A 16958-nucleotide genomic window follows, 5' to 3' on the forward strand; every position below is an offset into this window, starting at 1 on the left:
TAACATTAGTAAGAACTGGTTAAATATTACTTTAGTCCTATAGAAAAATTTGAACACTAACAAATTCCAATTTATAGATTATAGCTCAGAGCTATAATTATTTTTAAAGTTCATTGTTTTTTTCATTATTGCCAAACCTTTTATATTTCTGTATTTTATGTATTATAAAAGTGTGCTCCAACTTTTTCACAAAAAAATCGTATATATCTATTATGTGACTATCTATACATAAAGCTTAGAAACTAACCCCATAAACAATGACTAATGCAACATGGACTACTATTTATGCAACTTTTATTCATGCAACAACATCTAAAGCCTAAACAATAATTCAAAATAGACTTTTTAATTTTAAAACATTTGCATATAAAAATGGCTATGATACCTTGATTATTTCTTCAGTTCCAATTAATTCAGGGAAAAGGTCAAGTTCTACAAAATTAAAAACAAAATTATTAAAGTTTATTCAATTATTTTAGCCTTGTGGATTTACCTTTGGATGTAAAGAGAGAAAATTAAAAAAATATAAACAAAAAGTAATATTAGCTTTGAAAATACAGAATCTCTCAAAATAAAAGTTTCAAATTTAAATTTTAGTTTTCAACATTACTGAACACTACAGAACACAATACTACTCAAATTTATATGTAATTGCATTCAAAACCTTCATTTCTATCCTTCACTCCAACAGCCTTCCCCACTCCCACCCTAAGTCTGAATGAAGACAAGAAGAGAGAAAGTTTATGCTCTGCCACTATCCCAATGCTGCTATATGTCCTCAAAGAAAATGTATATTCTATAGAAATTTCAAGGCATAACTAAACTAACATTAAATGTCTATCATACCCAGGCCTGTTTTCCAATACAGGCTTTCTTGAGTTAATTTTTATCAGAAAATTTCTAGGTATTGATAAATGTAAAACCATAAAATAAAGTTCTAGCATGAATTCTACATAGAAGAGAATTCAAGTAAAATCTGTAAGTGCACCTAGCTCCCAAGAAGATTTAGACAAAGTTAATACTCTTGACAACTTAGCTGTGTCAAAGTTACTTACCGTGAACAATTTTCCATGCTGTAAAATGGAAATACTCACTACAAACAACCACCGCCTTAAGTTTTAATTCTCAATATTCTTTTTCTTGTTAAAACTGATCATGAAGGAGTTTGGGAACTTTTGGATCATTAGTGTTCTTCTATTTTTGTCCCTATGAAATCCCTTTCCCACTCTCTGTTTATTCTCAGCTCTTTATGTTTCCAAATTAAAGTGATTTCAACCATCTCAAACACTTGTGTCTTTGTAACCTCCAGGAAAATCATCACATGAATTTAAATATGAGATGCAACTAAACTGTGACAGAACTTCAATATGATTTTCTAAAAGCTACAATAGAGAAGTTCATGCATGTATAATAAAATCTTCAAATTGAGCACGAGACAATACCTAGTTTTATATTAAATAGTTTAAAATTGAACCACTGCTTGTCATACACTTCTAAAATACTTTAATGTTAATAATGGCAAATCATAATTACTTGTTAGTGATACATAACTTGTACTGCAGATTTTTCTCTGCTAAGAGGCTATGAAAAAAATCAATAATATCCCATTTCTTTCAACATGCTTGAGAAGGTGTTATAAAATTTTTAAAAAAATTGTCTAACTTCACCTAACTTCATACTTTTAATGGGCAAAGGCAATTTTCTTATTTCATTGTCAGGGTTAGGGTAGGGTATGTATAATTATTGCATTGAGGATTGATTTCCTTTTCTTTCAATGTTCTCAGTGTGTACTGCATTTGACTAATTTTTACCCTTTTACCAGAGCATAAATTAACTATATGGATTATGACTTCTATTCTAATAAATTAAAATACAAGATCCTTATCTAATCACATCCCCTGAAGAATACCAGTGACTTCCACTATAATTGGGTTTGCTGTTTACTGTAATAGGAAGTAAGAATATTTCCTTGGGTCTTCTTAGCTCTGGAGCATGACACGTGGGCCTAGGCAGCCTCTGAGACCTTCTTTGTTCCGTGGTACTTTCGGGTGATCACCCCAAGTGTGGGTGCCTTCATATTGCTGTGTATAAACCCACTTTGAAGACTCTTCATTCTGGTTCCCAATCAGTTTCCGATCATTTGAACTGACTGAAATTCTGGGGTTTCCCAGGAATACTGCAAAAGCTCTACTTCCCAGAATCCAGAAGTCTTTTGCTAAGCCTCTTAGAGCAATTTTGAAATAAAATAATTTTGGAATATTGTTTCTATCTTCCTAAAGATCCTGAAGCCAGGCTTCTGGATCTGCAAGTTCAACACCCTGGCACTCAAGGTATAGCTTTGCTGATGGGCACTGCTTTCATGTTGGGTACTCCTAAGCCTGCCGTTTCCTCACAAATAATATAGTCTAGTAACCACTGGTCTGACTACTACTGATATAGTAAATAGCTCAAATTTATAGTGGTTTATAGAAACTTCTCACTTCATAAAACAGACTCCATGAAGGCTAGGAAAAAGTCGGATGGAGAAAAACAGGCAATATTAGGTTTTTTTTTTTTGGAGTGAACACTTACAATTCACATTTGTGTAAATAACTGAACAAAAGCTGTTGACTCATTCTGGTTTTGTTTTGGGACACATGTAATGTTAGATTTAAAAAATAACACATTAGTAACACATTAATATTCTATAACACACAAAAAGCAACACTGATGTAGGTTGGCAAGCAAGGCTTATTTAATTTTTTGAAGGTAAGCCAAGTTTCACAGTGCAAAGCAATGTAGACTGCAATCACTTAAAACTATGATTTTAAATATTATACAACACTGAAAGCATAGCATGGTACAGGCAGAGTAAGGACAGATGTATAGTGATTAACAAGACAATTATTATACAACTGAAAAGCACACAGTAACAGAAAAAAAGGTGCTTTAATGAATCATGCGTTTAAATTTAACACATAACACATACTTAAATAATGCCTCCGTAACTATACTACTGGGAGAGAAATAAACATGATTATCTTAGTAACAATGAAATAAATATATTTATGAATTATTGATTTATAAATATAATTTTCTAAAAAGTCTTTTAAAAGAATACACATTTCTTTTTAACATTAAAAAGGCTTCCTTGACAAATTTAAATTAGTTTCTGGATATGAATTGACACATTTGTTTTAAAATAGAAATTTGAATAATAATTAGTTTATAATGTTACTATTGTACACAGGTTTAATTAAAATATGCAAGCAATAAAGTAATCTAATTTCCAATTTAAATGCACACTTTCATCAACTTTGGAAGTTAAATGCACAATTTGGAAGATAGAGTTTTTCTTCATAGATAATGACTATACTAGAGTATTCGGAATCTATGAAAGAATGAGGGCAATTGTAAGTTACCTCCTTTATTTCTTTTTGAGAAAAGCAATAAAAATAAAGGATTTAGTAAACAGCTTATACTAAATAATAATAAAATAATTCAGTAGTGTCTGTTATAATGTTACCAAGGTAATGGAACAACATGATTAACAGGATGAAATGATACTAATAAAAACCATGAAATAAGCAGCAAACTCAAAAACCACTTACATCTATATTAGCCACATAAATGGTAAAGTTGATAAATCTTGTTGGTACCAAATCTGTTTTACCAAACTACCAGATAGTACTGCTGTCAAGATTTTACTGGGATGTGTTTACCATAGAAGCAATATTAAAGATAATGTATTTTCAGTACTGAATTGTAAATATACGTATTAAAATGCCATTACAGTGTTCAAGAAACAATAAATTTGAAGAGAGCTAGTATTTTCTTTATTAAGAATAGGAATATCTCAAACTTTGGGTAAACTAGGTTTTTTTTTTTCAAGTTTCCACACACAGCATTTATAAACTGGCTTTTGATGAGGGAATTTTTGATAAGAATAATTAGGGAATAATCTAGCTAAGTTTTTAACCCTTGGCTTTTCAAAGGCAAAATGTCAAATCAACTACCATGTTTTACTAAAACATCATTATTGTACAAAATGTCTTAAGGTACTGAGACATGCATGGAGATTAAATGGTGTGCCCAAACAGCATTTCATCATTACAATGTTCAATGGTGTCTTGATCCTTTCAATAAATAGAAATCAAGTTATAATATTCATTATTTTGTAACAAATGTGAAACGACCACAAATGTTATGCTTTGTGCTAATATAGACTTAGTCTAAAAGGATCACTCAGAAATTGCTTCTGTAGAAAATATGCACTTAATCTGTTTTTCATATGCAATAAGATGCTCAAAAATAAAAAACTGAAAATATTCAGAATGTTTAAAATTTTAACACAGTAAACAGAGTGAGAAAGAGTATAAAATAAATAACCAAAAGTAATTATTTCTTGTAAACTCTGGGAAATTGTTTTATGTACAGAAATTAGAATAGTATAATTAAACCAAGATAGTAAAATTAAGTGAATGTATTCAATATACTTCGAACTAGAAAATGCACACATAAGGGTGGAGATTTTTTATATGCCATGTTTCAACCAATTCACACATGATATTGGCCAACATGGCAATGTTGTGCTGATAAAGACGTCATTTTCTGGGAGGATCAATGTGAGGAACTTTGGTGAGGGCTGCCATTCAGTGGAGCAGCATATACTTAAAACCATGGTTAGTTACTTTGGTACTCACCTGTCAATAAGACTTACAGCTCACATTCCATTTAAAAATTATCTGATTTTGAAAAAAACCAATGCTAAGTAAAGCAATAGGAAAGAGGGTTATACCCAGGTCATGAGGCAGGTCATGTGGAAATATTAAATAATGATATTGCCATCATGATAGTAGTAATATTCATTAGCTATTAAGATCAACTGGGGAGATATCTTGGCAATTTTTTAGCCTGTAATTTGGAAGACTGTATATTATAACATCTAATGCTTTGACATATACTCTTTAACTTAAAAAGTCAACTAGTAAGAACAACTATGGCAAGGTGATCAATGAACATGCAATTTATTTAAGCTCATGTTGGACTGAAGTCCTTGCAATAGGATTTAGACAACAATGGCAAACACCACTGCACATCAGTTTTCCTTCCTTATGTGAAACTGTAAAACAGGTTATAATTAATAAAATTTGTAACCATTCATGTACATTAAAAACATATAAAAATTTCAATGGGTAGTCTCATGAATGACCAAAGAATATTTATACTTATGTATGTATGTATGCATATATATGAATACACATGTGTATGATGTGTGTATACATATACATATACATACATACACACACACTTCCATTCTATTACTTTAAAACTGCTTACAGTAACAAGAAGAAAACTAATTTAACTATGTAAATTTGTAAACTGCCAAATTATGACAGTTAGCACTTGATTGAGTTATTGCATATGCTCTGAGATAAAAAGATTTTCCCATAGTACTTAGAGAAGATGCATGCAAATAAAACAGTTAGAAAACAACTTTTATTTGTAGTATTTGCAAATCAATGAGGAAGAAAGCACCCTCCTGACCAAATTATAAAAAGTGGATAAAAATATCTAAGATAAACTGTTGAGATGCTTTGTACAGATATTTCAAAGTACCTCACATGATCTTAGGATCATGTAAATACTTACTACATAATGCTTTGGGGGCTGAAAAAGGAAATAAACACAAATGAAACCAACTCTTAATTATCCAAAATAATAGTCTCAATATTTACATAGCAATTTTCATTTGCTAACCATTACAAACATTTTAAATAGGTTTTGTTGTTCTCATTTTACAGATGGAAAACTTCAATATTAAGGACAAATTTGCTTATTGTCCTGCACCAGATCTGCTGAATGAGAAACAGGTCCCAGGCCTCACAAAATTACCTGATGATCCAGACTTAAAACATTTTGCCTTTTGGCCAAAAGAATATAAAGTCAGAGAGAAAACATCAATGCATCCGGTAATTAAACCAGACTGATTTATTTAGATAGTATACAGGTGTACGAGGGGGGCACTTACCAGAGTCATCAGTAGGCATGTCAACAATCAGCTGGTCGCTGTATTTTCCATATAAGCCATTAGTGCATATGGCTACTATTTGAAGAACATAACTCATATTGGGTAGTAAATTATTGAGGATAGCACCCTAAAAAAAAGATGTTAGTAATTACAAATGTATTACTCTCATAATAGTACTACGAATAGTCGTAGGACAACTAACACACTATTCATCTTTCTTAGAAACCTTTTTCTCATTGGTTAAGAAAATATTTACATTAATATTTTCTTAACCTAAGAAAAAGCTTATGCAATGTTACTAAATTGAACTTGAGGGATTTGAGAATTATGAAGATACAAGGAAACTAGGAATATTTTTGTTTTTCAAAAGTCAGATTTGGTTTTATTTAAAATTTTTTATTTTTAATTATGATGAATACATACTAGCTACACATATTTATAGGGTACATGTGATGTCTCGATACAAGCATACAACGTGTAATGATCAAATCAGGGTAATTGGGTGTCCATCACCTCAAGCATTTGATCACTTCTTTGTGTTAAAGACATTCCAATTCCACTCTTTTAGTTATTTTGAAATATACAATAAGTTATTGTCAACTATAGTTGTCCTATTACGCTGCTGAACACTTAATCTTATTCCTTCTACCTAAGTGCATTTTTGTACCTATTAACCATCTCCTCTTCACCCTCCCTCCCCACTACGCTTTCCAGCCTCTGGTAACCATCATCCTACCCTCTGTCTCCATGAGTTCAATATTTTTTTTAGCTCCCATATATTAGTGAGAACATGCAATACTTATCTTTTCGTGCTTGGTTTAGGAAAGTTTCATTTTTAACCAGAATTCATCAAATTCATAAATAAGTACCATAAACTAAAAATTAATATTTTAGACAAATAAATGTGTAGTATTTGCAAATAAGGAGCAAAATGTGAAAAACACAATGGACAACTAATTTATCTCTTTATCCCCTCTATGTATACATATATATGCAAGATAGTAATAGAGTTAACTTCTTCACATAATTATGAAATGGAAAATATTATTTACTCATAAATTCCACAATTTTCCCTGATTATGATGTCTCTATATTCTAGACAGTGGAATTTAAAAGTTGTTAAAATTTTTATCCATTTTGTCTATATGCTATTAAACATAATAACAATGACAGTTTTTATTTAACTGCAGGTTCCCATGACTTACGGGACTCTAGGTGCCTGAATGAAAAGCCCAGTGTCCTTTTACCTTCAGGGAGGTCTTCCTGGACCCACACCCAGATGAGGGTTTGTCAACTATGCCTCAATCTATAGCCAACACTTTCCTACCAAAGCAAAGTTTAATATTGAGATGCTCAGGCCAGAAGGAATCTGTACTTTATTATCTTTAATTTGTGTGCATTGGAGGAGGGAGGCAGAGGTGGAACTTTTCATAAGATTTATCTGTTTTATATCCCCAAAGTTTTCACCTGATCATGACTTCACATCTGTTACCTGGAAATATGATGCAAAAAAAAAAAAAATAGTTGCGAGTCCACTATTCTATTTTCCTGTGCTGGCATAGAGTGATGGGGGAAACAATTCACAGTGTACCAGGGCACTGAGATTCTAGGCCCAATTCTTTACACAACTGTGAGATCTTATTCAAGGTTATTTATTTAACTATTCTCCAAATCCCTTTATTTGTAAAGAGAGACCGCATTAAATGATCTCCAGTTTATAAGCCTTCCAAATGTATCAATTCTATAATGTTATTATTGGCAAAATCATGGTCTCCTTGTAATTCAATGTAACTTTTGACATAATTTAGTATAGCTTTTGTTTCCCCTACTCCACACCACCCCGCTGGAGACCTTAGTACAAAGTCTAAAATAACCAAGGGCAACAATATACAATCATCAGTAAGTTCTTAACTTGGGAGTTAAACTACAATGTTATCAAACATAAAACAATTAATCTTATAGTTACCAAATCTTGATAGCCGTCTGTCAAAAATTCATGCTTGGTTTGGTCTTCTCCCTCCAGCTGCTGGTACAGAACCGCAAACTTCTCAATCATGGTATCATAAACGACTCGAGGTCTTTCCCATGTTATAAGAAGGCTGGTATAATTCTCTGGGTCAGCCTGAACATTTTCTGGTTCTGAACTACAAACTTCAGAGAAAAAAAAAGTCCAGTTATTAATATAACTGTTAGCCTGCAGGACTTTAATAGGTAAAACATAGTCTGTAAAAATTTGTATTTTATTTTATTTCAATGTAAGATAAAAAGTTACACTTTTCCATGGTGGAGCTTTTGCTTATGACATTTCTGGTATCTAAAATGCTCTTTTCTTCCCTCTTATCTCTCTATCTGTTCAGGTCCTATCTTCCCATTCAGGAATGGTCTTGGTGAAACGCTGCCTCGTCCACTCTGATCTCTACTGAAGTGACCTATGTCATTTTCAATTGCCTATTTTGTTTTACGATGTTGCATTATTTGCACACTCTCTTATACGATTTTATTCTGAGTGGGTCTTAACTCCTGTAGTAGATTATAAACATAACAACCATAGTTCTTTATTACTATATTGCCTAGAACATGGCCTTGAATATATTTGGTGTAAAAATTCATTTTTAGAAATAAATGAACAAAGGATATCTATAAGCTCGTGGTGGTCTTTATTTCTCTTGTTTTGTACCTGAAAAATATATTTAGCTCAGGATGAAGGAAATTCCAATTATAAAAGACAGTCTATTGTTGGGCACTTTGTTATCCGAGAATTCTTAAAATAATTTAAAATTCCCAGCCAGAGAAAACCATATAACAACTAAAATGATCATTTCGGTATTTTTCAGACATGCTGACAAAAATCCCACTTTGCAATTATAAATAGATTAAGCAAATAATTTCAAGGCATTAGAAGATTTGTTTGTCTCATATGAAAAAAAAAAATATTGTGAAAATTCATTAAGAGCCTTAAAATGAATTCGAGCCCATACTGGGAATCATGCCAAAAATTTAGTCCCATAAGAAAGAGTGCCCTGACACGTTCTAAAATGCATTCATAATGTGATAGTTTGGACTAATTGGGAGGAGAAAATTATAAAATTTTATGATCTTGTGGTAATGAAGTAAGGTAATAAATATAATCTCTTCACAGGCCAGAAAGATTTGCAAAGCAATGAGAGAGAAGGATCTCTCAGGACAAAGATGAATTAATATGCTAACAGTATCTGGGCTTTGTTTTCAGGTGGTACCTGAAGTTACAAAGCCACCAGATGGGAGCATGCAGCCTACTTAGGTCAACCAATCTTCACTGATACAAAAACTACAAGGATTCAAAGAAAATATACCAGCACCTGCGTCAGAATGCGACCAAAATGCCTTTTTGTTTCTATTAGTCTGTAATTCATCTCATGAGCACAGGAGGGCACTCACAACTAACAATTCACTTTACAAGTTGAAACATTTTACATGCAGTATTCAGTATTAGCAATTTTAGCATAAGTACACCATGCTAGCAATGGTATGGAAATGATTCAGAAAAGAATAAATATATATTATTTATATAAATATATAAATTCCTTATATATTCTTCATATAAATATTTCTAACTTCTGTATATGAATTAGAAACAAAATTTTTCACGTAGATCTGTGATGTCATTTTTTGTTTAGAGAGGGCTTAGAATAGAGTGTTCCTTTAGGAATAAGAGGATAATTCTTTCATTATCAAAAAACATGAATTCATCTTGGTTACATGTTATGACTTTGCCACACTCAAACCATGATTTGGGGTGTGCCTTGTTCCCCCTACAATGCTCACCACGTCCATTACTTGTGAGTTTACTCACCCCCAATCCCCTAATCCCCGGAGAATATTACTACCGTGTGAACACCATAGTATTGTAACAAGTAATTAAAATGTTTGTACCCCCATAATATCTTGAAATAAAAAATAAAATAAAATATTCAATTCTACCTTAATAGATAGTAAAATGAAAAAAAAAACACATGAATTCACAAGAAGAAAATGTACAAACATAAAAAAGAATGCATACTAGCCTTGACTTTTAAACCTGTATACGAAAACGTCTTATAATGAGTAGCATGCAGGATGAAACATGTAACTTTTTTTAAAAAAGAAAAAGTATTATACTTTAGGTCTAGACTACATCATCTGTTACTCTATGTAGTGACACTTCTATTAATGTCCACCAGATGGCAGAAGACCATCAAATAGAGGCAGAAGCCTCATTCTTGCTTCTAATAAATTCCAAGCCCACTTTTTGGAAAGCAGAAAATGATCCTGGACAATATCATTTGTGGATTTTTTGCCTTCTAAAAATCAATCTCACTTTTTAGAAAGTAGAAATGATTTACAATAAAAAATGAATGAGTTTTATGCATGAACTCAAAACATAAAAGTATCTTTGGAAAAATATAAAAGTATTGCTTTCAAAATATCCAAAGGACTATTGCTTAAACAGCATGAACTACTATGGTCAGATATCCATGTTTATTTTGCCTTAATAGTAGTGGACAGTTAGATGCCTCTAATTTTAAGAATCAGCAGACTCCACAAAGAACTTTATATTTCCTTCCCAGGATGTTTTCATCATTTGCTGTCTTCCTTTTTAAGTCTGTGGGAGTTAGTTATTTGTTTAATAGTTTTAAATTTTAATTCAAAATTTATTTTTAAATCACTCCTTGTATTTACTGATAATTAACAATTTAGTAATGCATTATAAAGCTATAGCTAAATCTTATTGTTTAGACGCTGAATCACAACATTTTATGGAACAAAACCCAAATGCATTTCAGAACATACTCAAGAGAAAAGCCTGTATTCTGTATATAGTCTATAATGTTGCCAAAGGGTTGCCCTTTTATAAGATAGAACTGGATCTTTTTTAAGTAACATTCTAGTTAATTCTTTATATACTAATTTATGTTCAAATACAAAGCTGGGTAATGACCACAGGAGAAGTAATTAATACACACTAAATTTTCCAAGTTTTCTGTATGTTTCCTACTGAAATCAGTCTAATTATGTCATTAGAAGGATATATACTCTATAAAGCATATTATCTGTATTAAAAATCGAGAAGAGTTTTCCAGATCAATATGTACTCAGACACCAAATACAAGTTACCATAGAATAAAATAGTAAGAAAAATATAATTTCCTTTATACTGGGGAGTTCATAACTCTGTTGAGGTCTCATTTCCTTCTTCAGAACTACATTTCATATCCTGATTCCTTTCCACATTACATGTGATCTGGGTCATAGTTACTGATTCCTAAGAGAATGTTGGCCAAGAAGGACAACCTGGTTCTTGTAGGCCGCTGGCTATGAGGCGGCCTCTGACACATCTGGGGCCCATGTCAAGTCACACACAGAGCTCAAGTAAGTGCTTCAGTACTATACAAATGCAAAGGGTCCTCACTACAGATACTGAGGATGTAGTATCTTTTATCAGGGAGCTATAAATGTCCTTGCTTAAACACTTACTTTTAGCAATCCACTCTCATCTGCTTGGTTCTGGGCACTTTTGACATACAGATGAAGAAGGTGCTACCCTTGCCTTTAGGAATCTCATCCCTGTGATAGGTTTATAACGTCTAGATTTAGTAAGTTCTGAGATCTAACGAGTATTTTTAATTCCTAAATTCTGGACTCCATTTATAGAGAATGCACAACAAACTTGTAAAACAAAATCTGCCATTTAGACCAAATTAGGTTGCACTTTTCAATATCACACATATTTTCCATTAAAAGTTGTAAAAGCTTCACAAACTTTTCGCTGACACAATGTCTTGTGGTTCATCATTCATCATTTCATTACTGACACGAAGAGTGAAAACCTAGTACATAAGAAGGCACACAACTCGTGAAATAAGCACCAACAGATTAATAAGCAAAGCACTGAATATCACAAGAAAAAAGGAGAAAGTGGAGAAAAAAAGAAAAGAAATGGGGAAGGAGAAAGATAAATGAATTTTCTGGCTGTGACAAATCTCTTTGCTAATCAAGAAAGCTGATGGAGATGGCCAAGGGGAGGGCTGGGCTTTCTTCTGCTTTTGTGGCTCTTGTGGCTGCCTTGGAGGAAGCACTGTCGGCCTTGAGAGAGAAGGTGCAGTCTTAGCTCCTTGTATGATGAGTAAAGATCTCGATGGATACGAAAAGACAGGAGAGCGAGTCTTGGGGAGTGGCTGAGAAAATGTCATAATTACCTGAGACTATGCTAGGCTTTACTCACTTATTTCCTGTTAATTTGAACTTCCGTGGAGTTTAACACAACTCGTGACAAAAGCACTTTGTGAATGTACACCAGTAAGTTCACCATGTCTTTATTTGTGGTTTCTATGCCATATATTAAAAAATATCAAGATAAGTACTTTGATAACCACTGCGAGAGAAGCTTAAAGACTTACAGACCCAGAAGATACCCAACAAGGTTGTAATTTCTCTTCAGGGAGTAGATCTTAATACAACTAATGTAAATATTGATATCAATGCTAAATGTAATAATTGGAAAAGATATATCATTGTCTTGCATTTACAAATGATTACATCATTCACTTTAGATAAACAGGCAAAAGGAGTCTTTGAAATTCTACCTACTTCAATCTTCTCTAGGGACACAGTAACTTTGTCAGCAGTTCAATTTGTAATATATTATACAATCTTCTAAGAAGTAAATAATCTTCATTTCACTTTCTAAATATAATTATAGTGTTTACATACATGTGATCTTAACAAATGCTATTTACAACCACTGACCTTCAAGAAGGTAAGTCTACTAATGTATAATTCATCATGACATTTTTCAGGAAATTGTAGAAAATTGTTCAAGCTCAAATACATTGTGCTACAAAGACACTCCCTTCACTTTACTCTGCCTTGAAAAATTTTACATTTTGTTGTTTTTTGTGAAAAAACGTTCCATTAAATATTACATATTACTATGCTAGCAAATGAGATTTCAAGTACATTCATAATTTTATTAAACAAATTATTTCACAACACATGGAAAACTTGGATAGGATGTCCTAGTTGTGACATCTTGTCTCTTTATACATAGATACATATTACAATAATACTAGTTATGAGTCTGGAGTATACTACAATGAATTGCACTGCTTTGCAAGCTTTAGCTCATTGAAACCCCACAACAACTCTATAAGGTGACCATTTTTAACTTTCCCATTTCATAGGTGGGGAAACTGAGGCTGGCAGAGGTTAAGTAACTTGACAATTTTTATACAACTAATAAACATTGGTACTGGGATTTGAAAGCAAGTCTACTGGACTGTAAAGCCCAAGCCTTTCTACACTGTGCTTTAGCAGGCCCCTGCTGCCTAGTGGGAGAAGCTTGTTAGGTGGTAAGAGGGCGGCATGAAAGCATGTGATGCCTGGAAGGCGTGGATAAAGTTGAACTTCACCTACTTTATACTTTTGCTATGTTTATATCATTATTCACACATGGTACTCATTACTTAAAAAATAGCTTTTACTAACGCCTTCGAGATCAGACTGTTCTATTAAATTCTATGAGCCTTAGAAGATCCACTGTCCATTTTGTGATGTCAAAAAGAAACGCCTTTCTAATAAATGGTAGGTCTACATAAAAATGGAAAAATAGAGGATCAAAGTTCTGGTAAAAATATGTATTCATTCACAAAATTTTATTGGGTGCCTGCTGTGAATACAAAAATGGATAAAGCCTGGTCTCTGACCTTGAAGAATTTACATAAATATATAGACCTCACATGGTTTTTGCAATTATTTGCAATGTATTTTGCAAAATACATTTTTCTACAATGCATTTATTGAGAGCAAGATTCTGACAATTTTCATGCTAGCTCTTAGTTCCCTCTTGGTCAAAAGGAAGATGTTAGATATTTATAACAGCAAAAAATATATAACCTGATTGTCTAAAATTGAAAACCTAATTTAGGTTTAATAAATTGTTAGAACTATACAATGGAATACTACATAAAAATTAAGAATGGTATATTAAAAATATATACTTATGTCATGAATTTAAAAAGGCAACAAACATAGTGTAGTCTCATTTTTGTGGGATATAATAATATATTTTTAATTTAAGAGAAAGGTCTCAAAGGATGTTTACCAAAATCCTCACAATAGTTATCCCTGGGTGGTGACATTATAGGATATTTTTATTTTCTTCTGTGTTCTTATCTATATTTTCTCTTTATAATGTTCATGTAATAAAAAGTTCTTTTCACATTAAATTTAATAAACATTAAATCCTGAGCATAAATGCAATCCTTAATTCTTATTCTGAAATTCAGTTCCAAAAAGTAGAAAGAAGACAGTATATCTGTTAAGGAAAAAAAATATCACAAGAATACAGTATATGTGTATAAGGCAAATAATAATAATGCTTGTTTAATGTAAACACTCATGATGGATAAAGCAAAAGTTGTTCCAGCTTGTAAAAAAAATCTCTATAACTCTAATCAGATTCATGTCTCCCCTTTTTTAACTGCAAAACAAAAAGCAAGTCGCCCACTTATAAAATTATTATTTCAGTAAATGCAGAATGTTACATAATGGAAATCTATAAAAATCATCATATAATAATATTGATATGCTAAATGTTTATTACTGTTAAATACAGTAATACTTTCACAGAGGATTAACAGAATCAAAATGAAGAAAGCAAATTATTCAGGTCCTTATTCACAACTATATTATATGACACTGATACTATCTTTTTAAAATTAGAATCTTTCTTTCCCTAGAATGATATTTAATTTTGAACATGAACTGTGCACATATGCTGATGCTACTGTATTGTATTCTCATGAAGGCTTTGCAAAGTTTTAATTATTTAAAGGATGCTCAGGAAAGAAGAACTTGGCTCCGACCTGGCTGGCAATCTAAAGCCAGCCAGTCATTCTTTCTGTGCTTGTTGCTAATAACACACACATACTGTCTTTAATCCCAGAGGCTAAGTAATAAGTAAGCTTTGGTTGATTCTTCAATTCCTTCATTTGTTCATCATTCATCAAGGAGTCAGAGGGTACTTACTACCTGATAGGTGCTTTATCAGGTGTAATAGGTAATACTGAAATCAATCAGATAGACATCTACCTAGAAACTAAAGAAAGGCAAAAAATGCAAAGTGCCATAACTGCAGGTAAAGGACCATGATGGTTCAGAAGAAAGAAGAATTACTTTCAATTATGTGTAGTAGGGAAGGCCCTATACTGCGTAGTGGCAAATGAATGAATTAATTCATAGTGGCTCACATTAAATTAAAAAAAAAAAGCGTTGACTGAATATTTAACTGCATGGAGGAGACCCATCCAACTGACATAACCTGATTTTTCTAATACATTTCACTGCTATCTCAAAATCACGTATTTTGACAAGGATTGAAGCTTTAAAATCATACACGTGCCTACAAGTCTATGCAAGCAGAGGGTGGTGGTGGGGGAGTTCTTTATAACCTCCAACTCTCCGAGCAGGGGATAACTTCTTGGAAAACGAAGGGCTGCTGGATTGCTGAGCTCATTGGGGTAGGCGTGGGTAGGCAAGTGTGGAAGACCTGGGACTAAGATGATTCTTCTGCCTTAGCAAGATGTGCAGACATGCGTGGGCTGAGAAAGATGTGAAACAAAGACTCTGTGAGGGAAACTGACTAGAGAGCAGGGTCAAAAATCTGAGGGCAGGGCTCTGGGGCCCAGGAAAGGAGACTGCTTATGAGATATGCTTCTGCTTACATAATTTTGGAATAAAAACTGATAACCTTCAAGACAAGAAACTTTGATAAAAAACCAGTATTGGCTTTTGAGTGCTCACGTTTATCCTAAGGACATACAATATAAAAGAATAACACTTTATAAACAATATTTTCTAAGCTGTAGTCTGATGTCTTGGGGAGATGCTAAGTTTTGTAGGCCCCCCCATTACTCCACAAACCTTCAGTCAAAATTCACACAACACAAAATTGTTGTTGTGATTGGATTTTCTTGAGGAAGCCAGGGAAGGGTGCACGTGTAGGACTAAGTACACAGCCAAAGGAACCATCGAATGTCCATTTTTATTGTAAAACTTCTGTTTTTTTCCTTAAATTTTGCATTTTAAGTCCCTTCGACTTAAATGAGTGAGTCTATTTTGAGGGTTTTTTTTTTCTTGTTATTTCTGCCATTGTAATTATTTTGGAACCAAACCACAAATAGGTGATACATTATTCCTACTCTGGCAGTCAAAATAGTGTTGCAGCAGGAATGTGAAATTCTGAAATACACACCTGGTCTAAGAGAATAATATTGATTCCCATAAGCTCCACTCAAGAAAATTGCTTTCCTTACTTTATAGGTGCCATCATACATCATAGATTATATTTATATAACATAAAACACCAAGTAGTTTAGAAAGTGTTGTCCCTGTGTTTGACCTTAGGATAAAGCACTCAAATGCCAATACTACTTTTTTTTGAGTTTCATATTTTTAAGATCATCAGTTTTTATGATAAAATTATGTAAGCAGAAATCATGTTTCTTTATAAATATAAAGCACAGTGGAGAGAACTTTGCAAGGCTTTAGAATCAGGGAGATTTGGGTTCAAATACCGACTCCATCCCTTTCTGGTTGTGTAAACTTGGCAAGCCATTTAAAAACAGCTTCGCAAACTGAAAAATGAGGCCAACTTAATAAAAGTGGTATGTAGTTTAAATCAAATAATGTATGGTTCAATTCCTGGTAAAGTCATACAATGCATGGCAGCTATTACCATTTTTGAAGCACACATCAAAGCATGACCTTCTATGTTTTTTTTTAAATATGGAAATGGATTCTTCAGTCATGCAGTGACTAGTGAATGACAGCTTTACTTTAGTTGAGCAATGAAGGTAAAGAGATAAACAACTTAATTACTTCCTTCATAAGGCTCAGAGTCTGGTGGGGGAGACAATGAGTAAACAGACAA

At 32.7% G+C, this 16958-nt stretch overlaps 1 protein-coding gene across 1 annotated transcript in view; it reads right to left on the reverse strand.

Moving 5' to 3' along the window:
• Positions 1–16958, reverse strand: part of PTPRZ1 (protein tyrosine phosphatase receptor type Z1) — a 172472-nt gene that overhangs the window by 53313 nt on the left and 102201 nt on the right. The window contains exons 9-11 of the mRNA XM_045564087.1: positions 7977–8161; positions 6011–6137; positions 386–432 (exon numbers count right to left, since the gene is read on the reverse strand). Of these exons, the coding sequence (XP_045420043.1) occupies positions 386–432; positions 6011–6137; positions 7977–8161 (359 nt within the window). The remainder of the gene's footprint in view (positions 1–385; positions 433–6010; positions 6138–7976; positions 8162–16958) is intronic.

Source organism: Lemur catta, chromosome 11, assembly GCF_020740605.2.
Source record: "Lemur catta isolate mLemCat1 chromosome 11, mLemCat1.pri, whole genome shotgun sequence".
In the NCBI taxonomy this organism is placed as follows: Eukaryota; Metazoa; Chordata; class Mammalia; order Primates; family Lemuridae; genus Lemur; species Lemur catta.